Here is a 24,690-nt window from a genome sequence, read left to right as displayed (position 1 = left end):
CTCAATGAGATCATGACTTTCCCAACCTATAACCTAACTGGTACCTAGATTTCTGCCCCAATCGCCGCCTTATGAAGGTATCATTTTGACCCCAACGAGAACCCTTCTGAAAACCACGTCTTAGAGAGGGGTACTCACTAGATTATTATTAAGCTTTATATGATGGTGTTCAGTACTCATTCTTGATTTATAATAACGTTATCTCGCATCGCGACCATTATGACGATACCAGTTGGGGCAGAAATACGGCGACAGCATAAATATATATGCTGGCCGCCTGCAAGTCGTAACTAGACATCACAATCAAACTAAATAATCAAATAATACTGAAAAATCGTGCTATCACATCAATAGTACCGTTATTCAGGACTACACTCAACTCTTCCTACACCTTAGAAACATATCTCAACATGTCCCAAACAGTTCTTCGTCTCTCCGCCCGCGATTCCTGGGACAAGCTGGCCCAACACCAAGAAGCCATCCCCTCCGCCGGCAAGCATGAAGTTCTCATCAAAGTCCGCAGTGTTGCCCTGAACTTCCGTGACATTGCCATCTCCACCGGCAAATATCCCTTTCCTGTCAAGGATCAGGTCGTGCCGGGCTCTGATGCTGCCGGTGACATCGTCGAGGTTGGTGAGGGCGTCTCCGGACTGCAGCAAGGAGACAAGGTTATCGTCAATTTTGACCTCGCTACCACGTACGGCCCCTTGAAGAGCTGGCATTGGGGCTTGGGTGGTCCTGTTGATGGTGTCATGCGGGAATACTTCTCTGTGCCTGCACACGCTGTGGTTAAGATCCCCGAGTCTTCCAAGTTGAGCTATGCCCAGTGGGCGGGTGTCGTGTGCACCGGAGTTACGGCGTGGAATGCTTTGTACGGAAATCTACCTCTGCGCCCGGGCCAGTCGGTGCTTTTCTTGGGTATGTTGTCATGCATAATTCCTCTTGTTTGTGATTGCAGTATCTGATGATCTGTTTAGGAACCGGTGGAGTGTCCATCACTGGTCTTGTCCTGGCCAAGGCGGCCGGCGCGACTACTATTATCACCTCATCCTCCGACGAGAAACTCCAGTATGTCAAGGAGAAGTATGGCGTTGACCATACTATCAACTACAAGAAAACGCCCGACTGGGCTGCTGAGGTGCAGAAGGTTACGAACGGCCAGGGTGCAGATTACATTTTTGAGAACGGAGGAGCGGGAACCATCAAGCAGTCACTCGACGCCGTCGCGTACGGTGGCAATATTGCAGTGATTGGTTTCCTGGCTCAGGCTGCCCAGGAGGAAATGCCGGACGTTGCTGCATTGGCTCTTGGCAAGGGCGCCGTGGTTCGTGGTATTATGACGGGATCCAAGCAGCTGCTGGAAGAAGCGGCGCGTTTCATTGGAAACCGGGATCTTCCCGTGCCGGTTGAGAAGACGTTCAAGTTCAGTCGTGACCAGGTGGTCGAGGCCTATAACTACCTGGCCAGTGGGCAGCATGTTGGCAAGGTTTGCATTGAATTTTGAGCTGAGCACAGGGTTATGGTGGACGGTAAATAAATGAGATGTTATGTGTACAATAAAAAATCATTGCTATAGTTGGTCTACATGAACAGAATCTCAGATATGGGTTTGACTGGTCAGTTATGGAAGCCCAATCACCTAATCTGTATCAGTCTATTGTCTATCTTCGCGCACCATATTGCGGTAAGGGTTGTTCGGGTCCTGCTCCTCCTCCTCTGCAGACGGGATGGTCTTGCGCACGCGACAGGGATTTCCCACGGCCACAGAGAAAGGAGGAATATCCTTGGTGACGACGGAACCCGCGCCGATAGTTGAGCCCTCGCCAATGGTCACCCCAGGCAAGATGACAACGTTGCCGCCGATCCAGCAGTCATCGCCGATACGAATGGGATGGCCAAATTCGACAAACTTGCGGCGCGAGAGTACACTGACATCATGTCCGGCCGTGAAGAGGTTGACGTTGGGGCCAAACTGCACGCGGTCGCCGATGATGATCAAGCTGGTGTCGAGGGCAGTGAAGCTTATTTACTGTTAGCGACAAAAGCTTGCCGCTTGTACGGATGAACTCACTTGAAGTTGATGAAGCAATCACGGCCAATGACAATGTTACAGCCATAGTCTGGATTGAATGGGGGTTCCACAAAGGTTCCCGAGCCGACTCTCCCCACCACCTGTTGCAGCAGCTCAAATCGCACGTCTGCGATCTTCTCGTACGACACGGATTTTGCATCCAGGTTGTTGTAGTCCTGAGTGACTCCGCGGGCCCGATGACGAGCTTCCATCAACCGGGGAACAATGGGATTATATCTGAGAGACCGTTAGGGGGTGCATGCATTGCACATGGAATGAAGTCTCCTACAGCATGCCGGAGATCATGCGCTCGTAGTCTTCGCACATGGGAACATGATTCAGATCCCGGGCAATCTCAATAATCTCCGGTCGCTTCTCTGTTGCAGCAACAGACATTGTAGAGATGTACTAGAGGAAGCGAAGTAGAAGGAGGCTGATGGGTGTATGGCGATGGTTGTGTGGAAGGAGAAAGTTAATGTTAAAGGACGCTTGGGCTCCGGGAACCGCGGGGGAACCTAAAAGATGTGCGGGGCATCCTGATTAGACTGCAACCGCCGTTATTCGTTGCTGGAGTAACCGCATGTCTCACTGCTTAGGAGCAGATGAACTCTAGCTAAATAGAGAGACATCTTTCAACAGGTCTGAGTTATAAAAGGTGAATGTATGTAGTACAGAACTGGCCTAGCAATGAACAGACTCATGATTGATTCCACAAGCATGGGGAATTGGTGTTGATATTTAGCATAGTTCCAGGAGGCGAGAAGATTAAAACGAGAGTAAAGCTGTCGATCATGTAGCCACAGCACAGTGATCATAGTTTCCCGTATAACCCCATTTTGTGCGTGTCTCCAGCCTGTTATGACAGTGTATGTGCACCCTGCCTGTCCTGCGTACAAGTACATGGCGGGCATTGCACACAAATAGGGAATCCATGAATCGTAACAAAGCTGGGTATACCAACGCGCCGTCCACTACATATCAAAAAGCGCTACATGTCTATAATCAGTAAAATGAAATCATTGTAATGCGTAAAGGTATCTGAAGGGGGTGGACGGAAATTTGTAGACCGGCATTTCCATTTAAAAGGGAGGGTAGAAGGTGATACTAAGCGGTAGAAGAAAATGAGATGAGAAAGGTAGCTGAAGAAGGAAGTGGAAGACTGCCTCATCATATCTTGAAGGGCTGAACATAGTACTAGCCCCTTCTACGGGTGAAAGGATGGCCGTAATCTGCCGTGTGGGCAGATTTCGTCGGGCACCGGCGTGAAAACCATGCGTTTCAACTAGAATGTTTCTCCCAGTCAGACAATTTCTTGTAATGGCAGCCTAGTGTGCAGGCTCAGCAAGCTCCAGATTGAGGGGTTATCATCACCAGAGATATTCCTTTGGTTCCATATCAGTGGCTTGTCTGACGTAAAATTCCACCCCATCGTGCAGCCAAGAGTCTGCTCTGGTGGACCACCCTGCCTTGCTAGAAAAAGTCGCATCGCACTAATAATCAACCAGATACTAAGTTCACTTCCGGGCCCACAGCTATACTACTCTATCACCAGGTGTGCCTGCCTATTGACTCCCTAAACTGTGATCGTCAACGTTAACGCCAAGTGGAGCCATGACGACCTTATCACCGCAAAGATATACGGGGCCCTCTTTTGTGGAGTCCGACTGCGTTCTGTTGAGCTCTTTTTGTGACTAGAAATCCTGCTGCCTGAACCCATCAGTATCTCTCCTGCCGTCAACCCTATGAGGGAATTGTTGCGCTGACTTACACTTGATTCACAGATTCTGTTTAAACATGATATGTAATTCTGTGGAAGAAAAGATGAATAATGGGCCCAGGGAAACCGCTGAAAATTAGGGGTTCCCCACGGATTATGTTAAGGGCTGGTAATATACAGTCAGATTGTAGCTAACCAGCCCACATGGAGGAGAAAAGGTTTAATACTTTGGCAGCGGGGCAGAGAAATTTACTACAGAAGCTAGACTAAGATTGGAAGTCTCTACCCAGCACGCAGAAGAAGTATGAATTGCGATAGGTGGGAACTGCGAGCATATAGGCATACAGGTGTATCAAATAGGCATTTATTTGTCAAAGGTCACCTGAACTGCCATGAAATTGTCTCTCATATGTGTTCGGCACAATGACCCCTGCTAAGATGCTCTGTTTGACTCCATGATTCTTCAAAGACAGGAGTGCTTATAAAACCAGTACAATTGATATCCTTCTACCCATGTAGCAACCAAAACATAACCATGCGCTAGATACCAACCAAGGTTTAAGCCAAAAAAGCCACAATTGAACGTGATAGGCTAAATGATCGAGATTTGCGTATTGACTACTAAAGCTGTGCTGTAGCGTCTAGTGCCATCTTCTAGCATTGCGTACCTGCATAAGTTGGTCAGTGGCGCAGATGAACTACGTCCTATAGGTAGCACCACCTCCATATTGCTCTGCAAAAGGTTGGATTACACGATAGAGTTTTTTATACCCGTTTAGCCTTCTTTCCTGGTCCGCATAAAGAAATACCCCAGGTCCCACCAAGATACGGGGTCGCCACGTAAGGTCTCGTACCAAAAAACCTATAGCGACTTCTTTGACGAATAAATCCCCGAATATTCGCCGATAAAGAAGTTCCACTTTCAATCAAGCATATTCCAGATCATTCACAAGCTGACCCAACAGCCTGCCTCTCAGGCTCAGAAGCTGGTGCCTAGAAAGTGAACAAAGGTCTACTATGCCCATACGTGACGCGGTCAAATAACGTATAATCAAGGGATGCTCTGATTGTTCCAAGATATAGGAGAGCGTGGTGGATGGTTTCATCATCGACAATCTTTTACGTACAGGGCGGATAAAGTTTTTGACGGCACGGGGCGTCAACGAACCCTGCCTAACTTGGACCCTTAAAATAGTGTTTGCTCTCCAACCGCCGACATGAGTAACAGTGCCATGCCATTAAAGATTATGTAGAAAACCAATTAAGATGCTCCTTGTGCAACGGATGCTGCGCTTGTGGATGTGAAGGCTTACTGACTCATGTTCGTGGCATGGGAGTCGAGAAGATCCTGCAGTAGACCTACTTTCTTCAAATTTTGATCTTTCAAGATTTAAGCTCAACACCGCGCCTAGCCATGGTACCATGCCCAATATCAGCCGCTGCGGAAATTGACGGCATCTCGGAACCTGCTCAAGGAGGAGCATCCATATTTTGCTGCCAAAGTCTCGGCAGCAGGTCTGCTGCTATGTTCTATTACTAGTGGCTTCAGTCTAAGTGCAGGTCCGCCTACATTGGTTTGGGAACAAGAAGGGCAAACGCTGTGGAATCTGCCTGGGGTAACGGATTCGATCCACGCCGTGGAATACCTTCAATCCTCTATAGACCGCCTGAACAGGAGTGATTAGAACAACGATGTGGAAGTAAGCTACAAGAGATCATCAACTGGTACTCGGAATGATGCTGGAAACATTCCGAGCACCTCTGCAGACAATGGTGCCTTGGACCCACTCAGCCTCCCGTTGTGACGAATCTACCAAGATGCGTTCTAGCGTGTTCCAACTCGGAGCTTTCAACCGATCTGTCTACATCGTAGACACTATCTATTAGGCTACCATGCTAACTTTTTCGGTGGACCGTAGTACACGCAGTCTTGTATCAACCAGTGCTCGGGGCCGGGAGAGGGAGGTGTTCGAACTCCATAGTCACTGGCATCTACTGGGAGCGTCTCCTGACTAGCTTTTCGCCTTGTTCTGCTACAATGATGGTCTCTCACATGGCAGACCAAACGAGAGCCTGTCATGGTTAGATGCTAGGCTATATAAGACCCAGGCTCCCTCCGACCACATCTATTGCCCAGAAGACATCAATCGTTCATCCACTCTTTCCCTACCCTCTTTAACGAGGTTACTTAATTCTATATCTGCCTGGACATCATTTGCACCATAATTTCATCTCTCGTTTGTTGCAAGCCCATCATGCGTCGTGCTGCGATGATGGCGGGTTTGACCGCCACTACTGCCCATGCAGCTTCTCTGGCTGATGTCTGTACCACTGCCAACGTCAAGGCTGCCCTGCCCACCTCTGTGTACGGACTCTCCATGATTCCTTCCTCTGTAACCGCCTCCCCCGTCTACAACGCCTCCACCAGCGGCCAGGTTTTCTTCCCCGATGCCACCTACGATTACTGCGGCGTCACGTTCAACTACACCCATAATGGTCGCGGTGACACCGTGAAATTGCAGTACTGGCTTCCCGCCCCTGAGAGCTTCGAGAACCGCTTCCTGGCTACAGGTGGCATGGCGTACATGATCAGTGGCGGCTCTAGCTATCTGCCTGGTGGTGTCATGTATGGTGCTGTTGCCGGTACCACCGACGGCGGTTTCGGCGGCGAATTGGACACTGCCTTCCTCCTGGCCAATGGCACGATCAACTACGAGGCCCTCTACTCCATGGGATACCACGGTATCGGCGAGCTGACCATTATCGGCAAGGAGTTCACCAAAAATTTCTATAGCATGGGGGACGAGAGGCTGTACACCTATTACCAGGGTTGCTCCGAGGGTGGTCGTGAAGGCTGGAGTCAGGTACAGAAGTACCCTGGCGTCTATGACGGTGTCATCCCTGGTGCCCCTGCCATTCGCTACGGTCAGCAGCAGGCCAACCATCTTTACTCTAACGTTGTTGAGAAGACCCTCGGATACTACCCCCCTCCGTGTGAGCTGGAGAAGATCGTCAATGCCACCATTGACGCTTGCGATTCTCTCGATGGCAAGGTCGACGGTGTTGTTGCCCGTACCGATCTCTGCCAGCTCCACTTCAACATCAACTCCACCATTGGCCTTCCCTACCATTGTGCTGCCAGCTCCAGCAGCGGAATTGGTCTTGGTTTTGGCAAGCGTGGCACTGACCCCGCCATCAACGGCACTGTCTCTGCCAAGGGTGCTGCCGTGGCTGCTGAAATCCTCAGGGGTCTGCATGACTCCAAGGGCCGCCGTGCCTACATCTCATACCAGCCTACTGCCTCCTTCAGTGACGCCGAGACCTCCTACAACTCCGAGACGGGCGAGTATGAACTGAGCATTGCCTCTACCGGTGGTGAGTGGGTTGCCAAGTTTCTGGAGCTCCGCGATGCCGACAACCTGTCTACCCTCGACAATGTCACCTACGACACCCTCCGTGACTGGATGGAGCTGGGCTGGAAGCGCTATGAGGATGTCATGCAGACTACCTGGCCTGATCTGACTGAGTTTGAGAAAGCGGGTGGTAAGATTATTACTTTCCACGGTGAATCTGATCAGTCTATTCCTACCGGCTCTTCGGTCCACTTTTACAACTCTGTCCGCAATATCATGTACCCGGACATGTCTTACAACGCCAGTGTCGCTGCTATGGGTGACTGGTACCGCCTATTCCTGGTTCCGGGTGCCTCTCACTGCGCAACCAATGATGTCCAGGCCAACGGCCCCTTCCCCCAGACTAACCTGGCTGTCATGATCAACTGGGTTGAGAAGGGCATCGTTCCTCACACTCTCAACGCCACCCACCTGGCGGGTGAGTGGGAGGGCCAGAACGCCCAGCTTTGCTCCTGGCCCCTTCGTCCTCTCTGGACCGAGAACGGCACCAAGTTCAACTGTGTTTACGACCAGGCCTCTCTTGATACCTGGGATTACACCTTCGACGCCTACAAGGTACCCCTTTACTAAACAGCCAAACAAGGCTGCGCATTGCATTATTGAGACATAATATCTATTCATGTATATTAACTTAGTGTCATTTTACTATGTGTATACTTAGACTCTACAACGCTGGCCTCCCTGGGCCATTTGCGAAAGCATCACATTCATTGAGCGTATCATTTACTACCACTAGCGTAACTCTATTTGCATCTGTGAATCGCCATTTAAAAGACGTAACACTGATCAGAAAACAAAACATATTTTCGGCCATAAGTGCCTAGTGAAGCACATAGTTCATATGAAGAATAGTTGATGATAAATTTATTATTGCCCTTAATTTTGGCCATAGTCCCCTTCCTACCAACCTTGACCCACGGAGGATCGCGCCGTCATCATGAGGAGAATATACGTCTATTTTGTTTTGAGTATCATTCTCAGGATGATATACTACACAGAGAGATTTCTATGGTGATCCTATACATTACTCGGACTCCAGTCACTTTGTATCTAGTCCCCACACTCACACCCAGGGACTAGAATCTTGTATCCTGCAACAGAATTTCTACATCAAAGCCCCTACTCCGGCCGCAGCAGCTAACACCAAGACCAATGCGTTGGAACCGAGCAACGTATTAGCAGCGGAAGTAGACGTTGCCGACGGAGCAGAGCTACTCCGTGTAGCCGTGGAAGTGATGGTTGCCATATTCCCAGAGTTTGTAGCAGACTTCAAATAAGGCCCGTTAGTTACATCTGGATGTGCTACCAGACAATTGATAAATGACATACACTATTGGAGGCAGCTGTTGCAGTGGCTGCAGCGCCGGTAGCGGAAGATGCACTAGGAGTGGCACTGTCTCCGCAAGCCTCGGCTGCAGACTTCACGTCGTCGCCGTAGTACTGCCAGATGTTGTATGTCAAAGCACACTTCAGGCAAGCACTGAGCTCGGACTTGTAGGTTGAATTGGAGCAGTAATCATCGCTGTCTTGGGAGATAAGAATGACGCCACCTGTGACATTTCTCGGGTTAGCTGCATGAAGCGGTTGGACTGGAAATGATCATAATAAAGGAGCAGAGGCATCAAATCGAGTCATTCTTGGAATAACACTTAAATTGGTGCTGCACCACACGTACCGCAATTGGCATGGCATTCATACAAGGGACTGCCAGGTTCAATAGATTCCCTCCTCACTACAGGGAAAGTGCCAGGGAAGCTCCATGAAAGGCCGGGAGTGACAAGAGCTGCGACAGCAGCGAGAACGAAAAGAAGTGACTGCATCTCTAGATCTGCAGCCGTGTCGGTATCAGGTAACGTGATACAGAGACGAAGGATGCTTCACGTCCAATGAGCTTGTAATGTGGGATAGGTGTGCTCAGTGGGATCAGCACGGTTATATGCTCCAATAAGTCCGTATGCGACACTGACTTGTATTCTGTAAGGCAGTAAATCGAGTCATAATTCGCTCCATTATTGCAACGACGCCGGTAACCTTGGTAAAACTGTCAGGCCACCGGATCTGTCCCGCCATATCTTTTGGGACCCATGGGATTCCATTCCACAATGTCTATAGACTAGTAGATATTTCTCGGGTTCAGGCGGGTTCCTGGTCTGGTGACCTCCTTAGAGTGCAGTGCAGACTGGATCTGCAGTACAATATAAGAGGAGCTAAGGGTGGCGCTCGCCAGGACTCTAATAGATTAATCCCGCAAGCGTGCACTGGTTTCCGGACTAGTCAGCTGTCTGAACGGTGGAGGGCTTTTAGTAGTATGTTGCAAGGTTACATCATAGGGTCTACAAGCATGACATTCGAAGGTCCGATTTTCGGACGTTCATCTCCTTCGGCTCGGTATGCCAGTCAAGGTAGGGAATTTCTGGTGGAGCTGGTCAGCCCGGGTAAAATATTCGAGTACGCCCCTGGTCAAAGCTTGTCATTCTAATGAATGTGGAACCCGATGAAAATACTTATCTGATCCGAAGGCAATGACCATGAATTGAGCTAAACCACATGTTTCTAGTCATCCCGGTCCCAGGATACCCACTCAGGGAAGAAGATTTTGGAACGCCAAGGATCCGTCGTTAGCTGGCATGGATGCTCGGAGATATTGTACGAAGGGAGGAACTCGGCCCACTATTTCATGTGTCATGGCGAACAGGCCAAGGCCTTGGCAGGAAAGAAAACGGCGTACAGACAGATTCTGCCATCAGGATCCAGACAGGCATATTTGCGCGATTCGGGACCCTCCAATGCTCGGGGCCCACCGGGTACCCTTTCCAGGAAGCGGACCCACGGCCCATTGTTCCCTTGTTATGTAATGTCCATCGTTGACTCTGGGTGCCTGGTGGAACACGTACGATGTAGTTGAACTGTCTTATCAAGAGAAAAATAGCAAGGAGTAACGGGCTCCTAGAGTTTTGCTCTTCCAACCTGGAGTAAGCTTACGGAGAATCGAATTAGGCCGCGGTGGAGCCCTTATCGATCTGATATGATACGATGCCGGGAGCTGCCCTTTCCGACTGTCAATTCCCGGTGATTCAGATGCACCGTAACGGCAAAGGAGGAGAGTTTGCGATTAGTGCCATTCCTTCCTTTCCAGAACCAGGCTAGTTCTTACTGATTGATAACCTAACTTACCGTTAGTGGATTGCCACCATTGGAAGCCCGACCCTGTTGGACCAGCTCGCCTAACGGCGGAATTTGGAACCGAATGCATGGTGACATGCTCCAGAAGAGAGTGGATGTCCATCACATGCCATTGGCGTTCACGAATATTTTCCATTGGAGATGGCTACCTCCATGACCCCGATCAGTAATGGATTGGTACAATTGCATGGTGATTGAACCGACGAAACAGCGAGCTTTCGGGCGCGATGTCTGTTATATAAGGGGTGCAACCAACGGATCGTCCTTCGAATTCCTCTTTTTAATCCACGCCGATCCATCTTCAACCTCAAAAGGGAGCCATCAGTGCCTGAAAAAAACCACTTTATTGGAATCCACCTGTCTTGGGAACGAAATGCCTTCCATGAAGATGTTCACTAGCTTGCTAGCAACGGCTAGCTTGATGGCTTCCAGCGTATATGCTGCCGAAGCCACCGATATGGGTGCCGCGGCATTTCTGTGGCCGCCGGACAGAGCCTGGGGAGCCACCTGGGACACCACAGCCCCCTGCGGTTCATCAGCGGGCGTTACAAACCGAACCGAGTTTCCTCTCAGTAAGATGTGTTCTGTCTTAGTATAGTTGCTTTGCCTATGGACTGATGCCTTTCTTCAGCAAATGGTGCCGTTTCTATAGTCCTTCAGGACGAATCATACTCCGTCAACCTTGCTATCTCCTTTGACAATGGTAAGTTCCCCGGGTTCGTCTTAAACTCAAAACACAATTAACATACATTAGACCCAACCAAGAATGCCGATTTCAGCACTGTTGTGGCTGGTAGCCGCTTTCCCGACGTCGAGCCCGGTCACGAATGTTATTCAGTGCCCAATCCACCATCCAACATCACTTCCGGATCCAACGCTACTCTTCAGTTGAAATACATCTCCGACTTCGACAATGAGGGTAACGAGACATACTATGCCTGTGCCGATATCACCTACGTACCGTATAGCTCATTCACCACCGACATCCCATGCTTCAATGTCTCAGAGGCCGACACGAGCAGTTCGTCTTCGTCGTCTTCCTCGTCGTCAACCACATCAACTAGTAGTTCCAGCAGCAGCAGCAGCTCTGGAGGCTCGAACGGACTGTCTGGAGGCGACATTGCAGGAATTGTGGTCGGAACAGTGGCAGGTGCTGTGCTTATAGGTGCAGCCGCATTTTTCCTCGGTCGGTACTGGCAGAAGAGGGTGCAACGCGAACATGAAGTCGCTATGAACATGATGAACCCGGTGCAGAAAACATGGTCGGCTTCGACGGCTGGTCGTCAACAGCAGCAGGCATAGAGCGCCAGCAAATTTATGATATAAGGATAGGGATTATGTTATTTATTGAGGAGGACTCTTTGGCCGTTGTGATAATGAGCGGCTTGAGGGGCTAAGGACTATCTCATAGAGTCGGAGGGACAATGAACGATACTTGTACGATTGATGTTGTATATGAAGAGCAATTGATCGTTATGTCAGCTTGCCGAAGAAGGTAGTGCGGGGAACGTGGACCACTCATCTGGAGCATCTATCCTGAAGCTGTATAGGCGGGTTAAGAGCAGTAGCAGCCCGCAACACCTCGCCGGCAGTAGTCAAACCGTTTCGCAGCAACACTAGTGATTCCTTCACATTTCTGACATGTTGGTTGCCTCGCACCCATCCTATCAGCCTCTCATTTGCCGTTGGTTGGGATTCACCAATGGACGGGACTCACGGGTCTGACATTGCACTAGAGATACTGGTAGCCGCCAAATACCAATAGCAAAAGTAGTCAATCTCATTGATTGCAAGCCCTCGAACCAATTAGCTGAATGAAACAAAGAAAGTTGGCGGGTGGTGATATCGCCAGCTGGTCAGTTCAATAAGTCTAGCTGGAATGGGAAAGGCTTGGGGCATGTCAGCACTAACCACTTCCTTGGCTATCGCAAGGCTCGGTGACAAGCTTCTCGGATGACATTCACCAAAATTTCAGTGTTAGGCAACTGTGCCATACTATATAAATAACTTCCAAGGCCAGCGGCCCCCTCCTTCTAAGCTCATCACTCCATTATCGCATCGCCTCCTGCGAGAGTATCTCATCACCTTCCATAATGGCAACTCTTGTCTTCATCCCCGGTGCTTGGATCACCCACGAACTGTACCAGCCCTTCCTCAATGCCTGCTCCGAAGCTGGATACCCTGTTCACTATGCGGATTATCCATCCATTGATCCGGCTGATCCCACCGTCGCAGACTGTAAGACCGACACGGACGTAATCAGGAATCAACTGCACAAATTGGTCGAAGAGGAGGGTAAAGACATCTTCCTGATGATGCACTCATATGCCGGTATGCCTGGTGCAGCTGCCGCGCTCGGGTTGGCCAAGTCACAGCGAGTACAACAGGGCAAGCGTGGCGGCGTGATTGGAATGGTGTTCATCGCAGCCTTCTTAGTGCCGGAGGGAGTCAGTTGTGCAGGACTGCAAGGCGGCAATCTTCCCCCATGGATTCTGCTGGACAAGGTGAGTTCTTCCATAGGCTATCTTCCCAGGGAAGACACACAACGACTGACGTTAATACAGCCCACCGCCGATCTTAACGTACCCGCTGACGCCGTCGCCAACTTTGCGGGAGATGTTGATCCGGCCCTGCTCAAGGACCTCAATGAGAAGGTCAAACCGCATGCAACTCTGGCGTTTACCTCGCCCCAGCCGGCTCCTGCATGGGCGGAGCAAGAATTCCAAGGAAGCTTGGCTTTTATAGTCACCACGGGCGATCTTGCCGTTCCGAAAGAAGCACAGTATGGCATGATGGCTGCGACTCAGCAACAGTGGATCGTCAAGGAAATTGACAGCAGTCACTGTGCTCCATTTATTGATCGGATTGGGGAGACGGTTCGATTGATGGACGAGTGTGTGAAGGAATTTCAACGTTGAAGTGCATGCTAAGATCTTATTCTGTAACTATAGTAACTCTCTAGCGATGATCGGTGTAGAACCATAAAAAATAACAAAAAAACACAAATAACCGGGAATGAAACCAACCAACACGCCGACTGATGTTGCCCAAACTCTGGAGTTAATATAAAGTATAATCAAGTCTACGCCTTCAACAATTCCCGTACAGTTTCCTCCACCTGCTGCAGCATCTGTGCCTTATCCTGACTCGCGTCTACCGTAAGCACATCGCCCTCCGACAGCGTTGGCTGCTCTAAAATATCCAGCTGGGAATCCACCATTGTTGAGCGCATGTAATGATCTTCCTTAGCCAGCCGTGCAACCATACGCTCCTTCAATGTCTCCCGGTCGTCAACAGACAGGAGCAGAAAGGTGACTGTAACAGGGAAGTCCAACAGCTGAGACAACCGTCGCAGCTCATCACGGTAGACAGTACGCAGTGCGGAGCAAGTTACAGCAACAGCCGGCGCAGTGGTATGCTGCAGTCGATCCATCACTGCCCCTCGGATATGCGCCAACCAGTCCCACCGGTCGCGATCCTCCAGCGGAATCCCATTAGCCATCTTCTCCCGCGCGGCCGGCGAATGCAGGTTGTCGCCTTCGATCACCGGGATCTCGAATCGCTGTGCCAGTGCTTGCGCAGCGGTGCTTTTGCCGCATCCGCATGGTCCGGTGAGGAAGATGACTTCGCGTGCTGGTGCTGCGGTGGTGGTTGCGCCCGTAGACGTGGACCAGCAGTGAGTGCGGAAGTATTGGACGAACCGGCTGACCAACTCGGGGGTGATTCCGCCAGCCTCGCGTAGAGCAGGCGCAGCAGCTACGGCCTGCTTGATATCGTACAGCAGCACACGACTAGGCTTGTCATGGTCGTACTTGCTGGCGAAAAATTCGAGCAGCTTGATGGGCGGGTTGACATTGGGATCCTGGTTAGACTCGCGCAACCGCTGCAGCCATTCACGTCGGGGGAGCTCCTCAAACTCTAGCCCAGCTTGTCGGAGTAGAGGAAGCAAGTCTCTTGTCCAGTGGCTCAACAGTGGGTTGGTCAGATTGACCACTTCGCCTGCCCTGGATGCCATGGTCAGGTCGATCACACTGGTCGCCACGACATCTACAGGCGTCCAGGAGAGGAGATCATCGAGCTGCGGCAGGGCGTGGATGGTTTCAGCTGTCTGGAACATCATAGGAATGGCCTCGGTAGCGTTCCAGATCCCATGGACGCTGTCGGCGATAATCTGGCCCACACGCAACACCCGAGCGGTGATTCCTGCTTGATGAGCGGCGCGGTTCACGATGTGCTCTGTCACCAGCTTGGATTGCGCGTATCCCATGCCCTGGGCGCAGGCTAGACTGTCTGGCAGCGCCTCCGGGACCCAATTGCCTGGCGTCCGGGCGACGGTGCTTACGGATGAACAGAAGGCAAACCGTGCTGGTTGAGGTCCATGAACGTCCAAGCAGAGGTCGAGAAGATGGCGGGTACCAGCGATGCAGCTGGACTCGAAGCTCTCCAGCGCCCAGTTGAAGTTGACTGACCAGGCGCAATGCATCACCGCTGTAACAGACTGCACCAGTCTGTTATACACGCCTTCGTCCAGGCCTAAATGTACTGGATTGGCGAGGTCAGCGGGTAGAGAGATGATCTTGTGCTCGGTGGCTGGTGACATAATAGACGACAGGCCACGAGCACGCAGCGATTGACGAACACGACGGAAAGCTGCTTCGCGGGACCCTGCCCGAACCAGGCAGTAAATGGTCTTGACATGATCCATCTGGGCCAACTGGGCAACAATATGGGCCCCCAGAGATCCAGTAGCGCCTGTCACGACGACATGCTCACCAGACTCTTCGCGAGGCGCTGCAATATGACGCTTGAAGTGATTGCCGTACTTTTCAATAAAGTCCGTCATCCGCTCTTCGACCGGTCGCTGCTCTTTCGGTGCCTGTCCCAGTCGCAGGCGTGTTAACTCGTCCGCCATGGCCTGCACCGAAGGGTGCTCGAAAACAAAGTTCTGGGAGAGTTTGTGGCCTCCGATGTCTAGGATCCTGAGTAGTGTCGTACGCAGACGGATCGACTGCAGACTATCCACACCCAGACTGAAGATGTCGGTTGTCGCACCCAAGGTAGAGGGATCAATACCTGGTGCGACCTCCAGTAGCTGCTCACGGAGGAATTCTTCCAGCTCCGCCCCCTCAAGCACCTGGTCACCACTTGCATCCTCCGCATCGTAGATCTGGTCAATTTGTTCCTGATAATCGCGATAAAAGGCGGCGCGAATGACAGTGCCCTTGTCTGTTTTGCGATAGGGCGCATCCGCGGGGAGGACATGGATCATATCGCGGGAGAGGTAGGCATAAGCCGGCAATTCCGCATTGCAGCGCTCGATGGCTGGGAAGACCGCCTCAATTAGCTGGTCATCTGTCTGGCACTTGCTACTTGTTGCTGGAATAAGAAACAATCCGAGACGCGGCTTGTTGGCCCCAAAGGCGATCGCTTCGGCAACGTTGGGGTCGTTACGCGCCACGCCCTCGATGATGAGTGGATTTGCCTTCTCGCCGTTCTCCAGAACCAGGGTGTCATCCAAGCGGGCATAGTAGCGCCACGCGTTGGGCTTAGTCGGATGCTTCTCGAAGAGATCCTTCGTTGCATATGAGTTGTCGGGCCGGTTGCTGGCGACCTTGGAGGGCCAGCCTTCCAAGACGCACAGCTCGTAAATCCCCGACATCTGTTCCTCCCAACGCAAGTAGGGCAGCAGGGATGGGCCCGGGCGAACATAGTCCCAATCCAGATCATCCCTCTCGCGGAAAGAAGTCATCAGTTGACCGGTCTCGGTGGTTCCATAATGGGAGACCAGACGCACTCCGTTCTGCACCAGCTTATCTCCAATGGGTTTCGGGCAGGACGAACCTCCAAACATGACCAGCTCTAGACGGGCCATCATGTGCAGGCCCTCGTCGGATTCGGACAATAGCTTCAGTGCATAAGGTACTGCATACAGGATCTCGATTTCTTGGTGGTCCTTGAGCGTTGCCAGTAGATGCGGGGCCGTCAGTGGTAGATTCGCATTGTAGAGGTAGATCAATTTCTGCGAGTGCATGGCTCGGAAGAGACAACTGATACCGTGCGCATGAAATAGCGGCAGGGTGATGAATCCCCGGAGGCCGAAGTTGTTGGCATAGTTCTTCAAGGCTCCGGAGTGCGTCTGGTAGATAGGCTTCGGATGGCCAGTGGAGCCACTTGAGTGGATAATCCAGCAGATATGCTTTGCCTCTATGCTGCCATTCAACTGCGCTGATGGCAAGCATGGGGTGTCTGCGCCGGGGAAATTGTAGTTCTCACTCGTCAGTACCGGTTGCTGTACAATGGCCGTCCGCGACGCCACCCTCTCCCCAACCGCCTGGAAGCTGGGATATGTGATGAGGAAGGCAGCCTTAGTGCTTTCGATCAGACTGACATAGGCATCTTCGGCAATGCGCGTCGATAGCAAGAGCACTGTGTGACCCAGACGGGAAATAGCCAGCAATGTGATCATGTACTCAAAGTCGGAGGGACCCAGCAATCCTACAACCTGTACAGGATCCTCTGAAGACCGTCGCTGTGGGATGACCTTTGCATAATGGACCGACGCGGCTTCGACGAAGGTGTTCAACTGGTGGCAGAAGTAGTCAGTATCTCCTGTGACTCCAAGAATAGATGCGAACGCATGTTCACCTGCTTGGGAGTATAGTATGTGTACTCCGTACCCGACGATGGGTAAGCGACAATAGGTTCGTTTCCATGAAGTCCTTTGGCTCGAGCCTGTATGAGGTGGTTGATTGTGTCAATGGTTTCTTCTGCAGATTCCGCCTCCAGCTCGTCTACCGACGTTGCGGGTGACGATGCACTCAGTCTATTTGGGGAGGAGAGCGACGAAGGAATTGGAGAGACTGCCACGGATGCCATCTTGAACGCACAGTGGCGTAGGGGAGGGAGGAAGAGTAAGATGATGGATGTTGAGAAAAATCCCAAGTAGCATGGGGGATTTCTTGAAGTTTATGAAATGCCATTCACAGGCAAGTCTTATCGCAACCTGCTCATGTGTCTGGACTCCGCATCTCCGGATTAGTCTACGGGTATTGACTAGATTGCTCATTGGAAGATGGAATGGAGATGATGCAGATGCCCTCCATGCCGCATTTCCGCCTGCATCCCCGCCCTTTTCCGCCATGGTTTTCTCCACCGGCGGAAATGCCTCGTGCGGGGAAGGAAAGAATCGGAGGCACCGGAAGCCCTGCTCTTCTTATCATTTGCGCTATGGATACGCTTTTTTCATCGATTATTCGATGCATCGGATTATGTTTGGCGGAAATGCTCTTAATGGAAGGGTACCTACAGACTCCATGTGATAGTTACATCACCGGCTGTGACTTGAGCCATTCCTACTAGCAACAACCTATACCAAGGTAGAAGGCTCAGTAATAACGCTCATATCAGTAGAAACCCATGTAATGAGAAAGATTTGTTCTCTAATTACTGCCAGTAAATGTCGAAGATTCTAGCTCTGGATCATAATGTACAAACGAAACCAGCCGCGACAGCACCGCAAACTCCAGCTTCAACTTGACGGTATAGAAAAAGGTCTTCAACGAGGTCTGCAAGATAAATAAGTCCAAGTATTCCAGCGCTAGCAGCGAGATATCCATCAAGATAATCGCCGTATTAATACCCAGTAGCTGCTCCATGATATTTGTCCTCCGCTTGCTCCGATGCGGGTAGAGATAGAGCAGCCGAAAGGTCTGCACGATGAAGATCGTTGAGATGATCACCTCCTGTACGAAAAACCCCGTGAGCTGCACCTTGGCCCAAATGTTATAGACATATGCGAATCGCGCCCCGCCGTAGACGGCACCATAGGACAGGGTGATCTGCGGAATCTGCAGGATGATGGCGTCGATGATGATCATGTAGAGGACGAAGCGGAGGATCTTTTGATTCGACAAGATGAGATGAAGTCGCGAATATAGCACCACAGACTGTCCCGTCACCATAACAGCCCAGCCGAATGTTGATAGAGTTACTGGAATCCATAGCGGCGCCAGCTGGAAGTACTTCAGCAGCAGTCCGATCGCTTGCGGGATGATGCCGAGCCCGGTTGAGACAAGCAGACTCCAGAAGTAAAGGCCCCCATAAACGTGAAAGGTAAGAAAGACCAGGATAATGAGTTCGATCGAGCTGTACAGCGCACAGGCTAGCAAGCTGGCTAGCACGGCCTGGATTGCGAAGCTGTTGCCCGTATAACCCCCGGTGATGCCCTCAACGGGGGCCGAGTAATTGGCCATGTTCCCTGGGGAGCAACACCGTCATCCAGGCACATTCTGAAAAGCAGCGATTCCCCCTGAAGGATATATGCCACGTGCTGATCGACATAGGAACGAAGTCGGGGGGGATGAGGATGTTCCGGTGCTCGGCTACCTTGACCTCGTCTGACCTACAATCCATGGATCGTCTAACGTGGAACCCCGGTTCATTCGCCTGAGCGGCCAACCAGCCCCATTCAACGCAGGACCAAAAGCTGGGGTTGGCACCGTTAGCCAGTAACTTAAGATGGGCGCGCTAAGGCCAACCACATCTGGAGATCGGGCCCCCTGTTTAAGGTGCTGACGCGTGGAGTGGCCGGACTGCATCCGGCTTTTTTCGAACTTGCCCCAATCACTCAATTCTATTATTCTAAAATACATTGTGATCGGCTATACAGTAAACTTAATCTTGTTACTGGGACCCGCGGCCAGTGCAGTCTGGCGTACCGCCTCCTCACCGACCTCCTCGAAGATGTCGTATCCCCAATTGCCCGGGAAGTTGAAGCGTTTGTGGCGTTCCAGCGAGGTCAACTGTGCAAAGGCCCCCTCCGGCAATGCCCGGACTCGCAAGTTCGCTGCAATGCGAGCCGGTGTGACACTCTTGGATAGCACGACGGTGCCACGCTGCACGCCCCAGCTGGCCAGCAGTGGTCCGGGGTCCATGCTAAGCTCGCCCGCCACGCGGTGCACCAGCGGGTCGTCGACGGTGCGCGGCTCCCCAGTCTGGTTGTTGCCCAGCGGAGAGTAGGCCTCGATGAGAATACCTTTGCTCTGGCAGTATTGCAGCAGGTCCGGCTGTTGCAGGTAGGGATGGGCTTCGATCTGGTTGACGGCGGGCATCACGGAGACTTGGCCAAGCAGCTCCTCCAAGCGACGGACATTGAAGTTGGACACGCCAATGGCGCGTACCTTGCCCGTCGCTAGCAATTTCTCCATGGCGCGGTAGGTGGTGATGTAGTCAATGTCGGCCAATTCGAACACTCCATCCTCGTTGAGGGGAAACCATTTGTCGCCACCCTTGAAGGCACTGTACAAGGGGTCAATGCTTAGTCTCCACCAGACAATCCCGAATGATGGAGTAGGTAGTCACTTACCAGGGCCAGTGCATGAGATAGAGATCGAGGTAGGCGACGCCTAGATCTTGCAGGGTCTTGTTGAGGGCTGGCTCCACGTCCTCCGGGGCGTGCTTGGTGTTCCACAGCTTGCCAGTGATGAAGATCTCTTCACGGGGCACCCCGGACTTGCGAATACCATTGCCGACTTCTGTCTCGTTGCGATAGATGGCGGCGCAATCGATGTGGCGGTAACCCTCCTTGAGGGCTACTTCGACGGCGTTTTCTACCTCAAGGGGCTTGGCTTGCCAGGTACCAAATCCCACGGCGGGGATTTTGGCGCCGGTGTTGAGGGTAAAGTGCGAGGGTAGGGACATGTTAGGCAACACTTCTATTTCTCTGTCTTTGACAAGGAGACAACTATTCAGCTAAGATGGTGGTGGTGGTTCATATAGTCAAGCAGCACAACACAAGTGGGTCGGAAATCCGACAGCCAAACGGCGGATAAACCTAGAGTTCGGAGGAAATGATTCCTAGAGCCAACAAGATACCAATTGACTCCATTCTCATGATCCACTCTTCGTTTCTACCCCGCCAAACTCTCTCTCAGGCGAAATAATAGCCGCAACGCAATGCCGTTCAGCAAGAAGCCCGCCTTCGATGACTTGCCGCTGGACAAGACGGGTCCGCCCGGCAATGCATGGGGATTATTTGGACCCGACGACCAGTGTGGTATGTTGAATCTTCTCACCCCAGATCGAACGCGTGCTGCTGCAAGCGAAATCCGCGATGGGGTTCGCATTTCCACCGACTGGCCACTGGATCGTATCACCACGCCCGCATTCAATCGGATCCCATTTGCCCAGACCATCTCAAACATCGCCCCCACATCTGTCAACGATGACATTCTGCACTTCAACACCCAGTCTAGCTCGCAGTGGGACGGTCTGCGGCATTTTGGCTACCAGGAACAGCGACTGTATTTCAACGGCCGTACCCTCGACGACATCCTGACTACGAAGATTAATGGGATTCACAGTGCGTATTTCTATCCGAAGACAAGAAATCGCTGGAGAGTTTGTTCTAATCGGTCTTGCAGCATGGGTGGAAACCGGTGGCATCATCGGACGGGGAGTCTTGTTAGATTATGTCGCTTGGGCAGAGGCCAACCATGTCCCTGTGAAGCCTTTCACAAGCCAGTCCATCACAGTCACTGATCTGGAGAAAGTGGCCCAGGCCCAAGGCACAGAGTTGAAGCCCGGTGATATCTTGTTTATCCGAGCGGGCTGGGGACGGGGATATGCCCAACTATCTCAAGATGAAATCTCTGCGATGGCTATCATCCCCACGCCCCCGGCGATCGGGATCGAGTCGTCAGAGGCCACACTCCGGTGGCTCTGGGAGAAGGAATTTGCTGCTGTCGCTAGCGACACCCCGAGCTTCGAGGCCTGGCCGTGCCAGGACTTCAAGTACTGGCTACATGAGTGGCTGCTGGCCGGTTGGGGGCTTCCGATCGGGGAAATGTTCGATTTAGAGCAGCTGAGCGAGGAGTGTCGAAAGAGGCAGCGCTGGTCATTCTTTTTCACCAGTGTTCCATTAAAGGTGAGTTATACTGCCGACTGTGATCCGTTTATTCCCAAATTATTGATAATCGGCTTCCTCGACTAGGTTCCCGGAGGAGTGGCTAGCCCGCCAAATGGAGTTGCCATTTTTCAGTGCTGAAAGATGTTTATGTGGCCAGCTGGCCTGGCGTAATACACTGCAACCTAGACTATTCGTCACCCAGGTTTTCATTGTAGCTCTGTACGACGTCACACAGGGACGGGAGGTTGGAAGTAGATGGGCATGAAGAATCGTTGGGGAAGACAGTCCTGGAAGCTGACGAATCAAACAACGGTACGTTGAAAGGCCTCCAGTAGACAGCATATCCGACTAGGAGATATTCGAATTCAGATTTGTAAAGATGATTATACCTGCATGTTGTTCTACATGGAAATCTGCAAAACCTTACCCACAACTAGTGGTCTGAATACGGTACCATGCTATAGGTACGCCAGATCAACCCAAGCTCTATTACGGAGTGAGCGATTGTGTCATGACAGCACAACTTAACTTTGACCATAATGTCTTCACCCATGACACGAGCGGAGGGTATGGGATAGGCTACTGACATAGAAACGTACCCTCCACCCGACTTTGTCGGGAAAGGGATTCATATCCCAAGGTGATGTCGCAGCTTCGGGATGCGGATATACATCGGAAATGTCGGGAAAGACATAGCATTAGAGCAGTGTCAATATCATGGAGAGTTTTGGATTCCATGTTGCCGTCGAGTCGGGTGGCGAGTTAGGTTAGCGACCGCTAGGGTGAAAACGGATGCGCGAAAATGAACAGCCCGAGTTTACAATGATACAACAGTACAATGTCCAAGTGGGCCATTGATAAAAAGGTCTGGTACTTGGATGCATATAAAGTGCTGGATGGAGAGATGATGAGATGGAGATGCAAAAGCTCACACATTGCGGACATCCTTTGTCTAAGCACCGGCACAGTATTTAAGCATGACCGAAGCATATGAAAGAGATCTGGGGAAGTTGACAGGCAACCCACATGATTCCGGGGTGGATCCAGCGCTGGTCTGATGCTGAAGTCAACACGAGAAACCCGGAACAAGTCCGGTCTGGCCAGTGCCAGTCGCCAACCCCAGACTGGGGGATATCCGCTCCTTTCCCGCTCGTGGGGACCCCGCACTGACAGATGGGAGATAGTGTCATGGCATCTGGGGTACAGCAACCCGACTGCAGCCGGGGAGCATTATAAAACCAGTGATGCTCTGATGTTCGAAGGATGTTGAATCCTCTTTCCTTCTCGTCTTCTTCTCGTTACAATCTGCCCATCTTTACCCCAAAATCAATTTTCGTTCTTAGCCACCCCTGGTGGCCTTGGCCCTTGATACTGTTCCGATATCGGCTGTTGTAGCCCCGGCAGTACATACCAACATCATCTGACAGCATGGCAGAGATTGACAACAAAGCATCATCTCGCCATGTCGAGTCCACTGGGAAGCCATTGGACTTGGTGGATGAATCGTTCGAGGGGTTGACTCCGGAGGAAGAACGGGCCCTGGAGAAGCGCCGTAAGAATACACAGTGGTTCCATACTACTGGGGTAATCGTGTGATGCTGACTGCCGGCAGTGGTGCGCAAGATCGATCTGCATCTGATTTCTTCGCTGTTTCTACTATTTATTTTCAATATCCTGGACCGGTCCAACATCGCCAATGCCCGTCTGGGAGGGCTACAGGAAGACCTGGGCCTTTCTGACACACAATATCAAACTGCGGTAGCCATCATGGTATGTAAAGTGCCCAATCCTGAGACGTGAAACGGTGCTGATCGATGTCGGTGCACAGTTTGTCGGCTACCTGGTAGGCCAGGTGCCGAGTAACATTCTGTTGACCCGTTTGAAACCCTCCCGCTACATTCCAGCAGCCATATTCATCTGGGGAGGGATTTCGATCTGCATGGCTGCGGTACATGGGTACGCCGGCATTATATGCGTGCGCATATTCCTGGGGCTCGCCGAGTCTCCATTCTTTCCCGGGGCTTTGTAAGTACCCAGTATCAAATCCGAATGATCTTGTCTGTGAACGAACTCTAACGAGCGTTACCATCAGGTTGCTGATAAGTTCCTGGTACAAACCGTCCGAAATTGCGGTGCGAGTAGCCGTGGTGTATTGTGGTAACACCATCGCCAACGGGTTTGGCAGCATGTTTGCCGCGGGCGTCATGAGTGGATTAAACGGCAAAGGCGGGCTGGAAGGCTGGAGGTGGGTATCTCCTGGCATACTCTGGGAGCGTATAGCTAACCAGTGCGCGAACAGATGGCTATTTATCATTGAAGGGGCTGGCACAATGGTGGCCGGCCTTCTCGCTGTCGCGCTTCTCCCAGACTTTCCTCGTTCCGGGCAGCGGAAGTGGCTATCGGAACAGGAGCAGCGCTTTTCCGAATGGCGTCTCGCCCGCGCCGCAAATGATGAGGTCGATGAGAATGGTTCCATCCGCGAGGGCTTGCGGGATGCATTATTAGATCCCAAGGCGTGGATGTTGATTCTGATCCAGGTTTGCCAGCTCACATCTCAAAGCTGGACCTACTTCTTCCCTGTGAGTACCACTCATTATGTTGTCCGCTACTCTGGTTCTGACTCATGTACTATTAGACCATCGTCAAAACACTGGGATTTAGCAACATCATCACGCTGCTGATCACGGCTCCGGTGTACGTCTTTGGCTTCATCGCCGCTCTTGGTAATTCCTTCATTGCGAACCGAACGAGCCAGCGCGCAGTTCTTATCGCGTGGCCTCTAATTATAGACATCGTGGGAAACGTCATGGTCATATCGTCTCGAGCCACTGCAGTCAGGTACATCGGCATGTTCTTAATGTGCGCTGGTTCATATTCCGCTTTCAATGTCGTTCAAGCCTGGATCGCCAGTACGATCCCGCGGACACGCACCAAGCGGGCCATTGTGTACGCGTTGGTCAACCTCTTCGGTAACTCGTCCAATATATACGGCTCGTACTTCTTTCCCACATCCGACTCGCCACAGTACCGGCCTGGCGGTATCACCCTTTCAGCGTTTGCTGCTGCCGGAATCGTCTTGACTGGGCTGTTGGCATTGTATCTCCATACGCTCAATGTGAAGGCACAAAAGGCAGAGGAGGAGGACGGGCAGATTCGTTATAAGTATATCTGGTAATTGGTTGCTGAGCAAGTGCTGAGTGCCGGGGTGGAATAAATGGAAACTTACCAACTTGCGAGACTTCCCAAGATTACTGACTGGGCAAGCCGGTCCTGCTGTAGCTCTGTCGTAGACACCCTACCTGGATATATGGCGCAAGAGCAAGATTCCAATCGGATTCCCAGTAAATATGTGAATAGATCTACTAATTGAGGTTCTCGCGTCCCAGTCACATTCGAACTC

At 51.6% G+C, this 24,690-nt stretch overlaps 12 protein-coding genes across 12 annotated transcripts; 6 read left to right on the top strand and 6 right to left on the bottom strand.

Moving 5' to 3' along the window:
* Positions 1-410: 410 nt before the first annotated feature.
* AKAW2_20039A (zinc-dependent alcohol dehydrogenase family protein) lies at positions 411-1,504 on the top strand (the record flags this gene model as incomplete). Its single annotated transcript, XM_041684708.1, has 2 exons — positions 411-918; positions 978-1,504. 2 exons carry the CDS (start codon positions 411-413, stop codon positions 1,502-1,504), a joined length of 1,035 nt encoding a protein of 344 aa, XP_041538865.1.
* A 150-nt stretch (positions 1,505-1,654) lies between these two features.
* Positions 1,655-2,467, bottom strand: AKAW2_20038S (sugar O-acetyltransferase; the record flags this gene model as incomplete). The annotated part of the gene is made up of 3 exons (XM_041684707.1): positions 1,655-2,021; positions 2,072-2,308; positions 2,361-2,467. 3 exons carry the CDS (start codon positions 2,465-2,467, stop codon positions 1,655-1,657), a joined length of 711 nt encoding a protein of 236 aa, XP_041538864.1.
* A 3,576-nt stretch (positions 2,468-6,043) lies between these two features.
* AKAW2_20037A (uncharacterized protein) lies at positions 6,044-7,771 on the top strand (the record flags this gene model as incomplete). Its single annotated transcript, XM_041684706.1, has 1 exon — positions 6,044-7,771. The coding sequence occupies one exon, from the start codon at positions 6,044-6,046 to the stop codon at positions 7,769-7,771; it is 1,728 nt and encodes a 575-aa protein (XP_041538863.1).
* A 535-nt stretch (positions 7,772-8,306) lies between these two features.
* On the bottom strand, positions 8,307-9,021 carry AKAW2_20036S (uncharacterized protein; the record flags this gene model as incomplete). The annotated part of the gene is made up of 3 exons (XM_041684705.1): positions 8,307-8,468; positions 8,531-8,751; positions 8,877-9,021. The coding sequence occupies 3 exons, from the start codon at positions 9,019-9,021 to the stop codon at positions 8,307-8,309; spliced, it is 528 nt and encodes a 175-aa protein (XP_041538862.1).
* Positions 9,022-10,553: 1,532 nt separating this feature from the next.
* Positions 10,554-11,686, top strand: AKAW2_20035A (copper acquisition factor BIM1-like domain-containing protein; the record flags this gene model as incomplete). The annotated part of the gene is made up of 3 exons (XM_041684704.1): positions 10,554-10,956; positions 11,016-11,087; positions 11,139-11,686. 3 exons carry the CDS (start codon positions 10,554-10,556, stop codon positions 11,684-11,686), a joined length of 1,023 nt encoding a protein of 340 aa, XP_041538861.1.
* A 791-nt stretch (positions 11,687-12,477) lies between these two features.
* On the top strand, positions 12,478-13,302 carry AKAW2_20034A (alpha/beta hydrolase; the record flags this gene model as incomplete). The annotated part of the gene is made up of 2 exons (XM_041684703.1): positions 12,478-12,888; positions 12,949-13,302. 2 exons carry the CDS (start codon positions 12,478-12,480, stop codon positions 13,300-13,302), a joined length of 765 nt encoding a protein of 254 aa, XP_041538860.1.
* Positions 13,303-13,466: 164 nt separating this feature from the next.
* On the bottom strand, positions 13,467-17,260 carry AKAW2_20033S (putative NRPS-like protein biosynthetic cluster; the record flags this gene model as incomplete). The annotated part of the gene is made up of 2 exons (XM_041684701.1): positions 13,467-16,967; positions 17,030-17,260. The coding sequence occupies 2 exons, from the start codon at positions 17,258-17,260 to the stop codon at positions 13,467-13,469; spliced, it is 3,732 nt and encodes a 1,243-aa protein (XP_041538859.1).
* Positions 17,261-17,823: 563 nt separating this feature from the next.
* Positions 17,824-18,636, bottom strand: AKAW2_20032S (uncharacterized protein; the record flags this gene model as incomplete). The annotated part of the gene is made up of 1 exon (XM_041684700.1): positions 17,824-18,636. One exon carries the CDS (start codon positions 18,634-18,636, stop codon positions 17,824-17,826), a length of 813 nt encoding a protein of 270 aa, XP_041538858.1.
* A 408-nt stretch (positions 18,637-19,044) lies between these two features.
* AKAW2_20031S (uncharacterized protein) lies at positions 19,045-20,083 on the bottom strand (the record flags this gene model as incomplete). The annotated part of the gene is made up of 2 exons (XM_041684699.1): positions 19,045-19,681; positions 19,749-20,083. 2 exons carry the CDS (start codon positions 20,081-20,083, stop codon positions 19,045-19,047), a joined length of 972 nt encoding a protein of 323 aa, XP_041538857.1.
* A 255-nt stretch (positions 20,084-20,338) lies between these two features.
* On the top strand, positions 20,339-21,428 carry AKAW2_20030A (cyclase family protein; the record flags this gene model as incomplete). The annotated part of the gene is made up of 3 exons (XM_041684698.1): positions 20,339-20,744; positions 20,806-21,308; positions 21,375-21,428. The coding sequence occupies 3 exons, from the start codon at positions 20,339-20,341 to the stop codon at positions 21,426-21,428; spliced, it is 963 nt and encodes a 320-aa protein (XP_041538856.1).
* Positions 21,429-22,588: 1,160 nt separating this feature from the next.
* Positions 22,589-22,981, bottom strand: AKAW2_20029S (uncharacterized protein; the record flags this gene model as incomplete). The annotated part of the gene is made up of 1 exon (XM_041684697.1): positions 22,589-22,981. One exon carries the CDS (start codon positions 22,979-22,981, stop codon positions 22,589-22,591), a length of 393 nt encoding a protein of 130 aa, XP_041538855.1.
* A 248-nt stretch (positions 22,982-23,229) lies between these two features.
* Positions 23,230-24,465, top strand: AKAW2_20028A (uncharacterized protein; the record flags this gene model as incomplete). The annotated part of the gene is made up of 4 exons (XM_041684696.1): positions 23,230-23,315; positions 23,383-23,535; positions 23,590-23,869; positions 23,926-24,465. The coding sequence occupies 4 exons, from the start codon at positions 23,230-23,232 to the stop codon at positions 24,463-24,465; spliced, it is 1,059 nt and encodes a 352-aa protein (XP_041538854.1).
* Between the last annotated feature and the right edge of the window lie 225 nt (positions 24,466-24,690).

This window comes from Aspergillus luchuensis, chromosome 2, assembly GCF_016861625.1.
Source record: "Aspergillus luchuensis IFO 4308 DNA, chromosome 2, nearly complete sequence".
Lineage (NCBI taxonomy): Eukaryota > Fungi > Ascomycota > Eurotiomycetes > Eurotiales > Aspergillaceae > Aspergillus > Aspergillus luchuensis.
The sequence above is the reverse complement of the archived record's forward strand: the minus strand, read 5'-3'. Positions and strand labels throughout refer to the sequence as shown.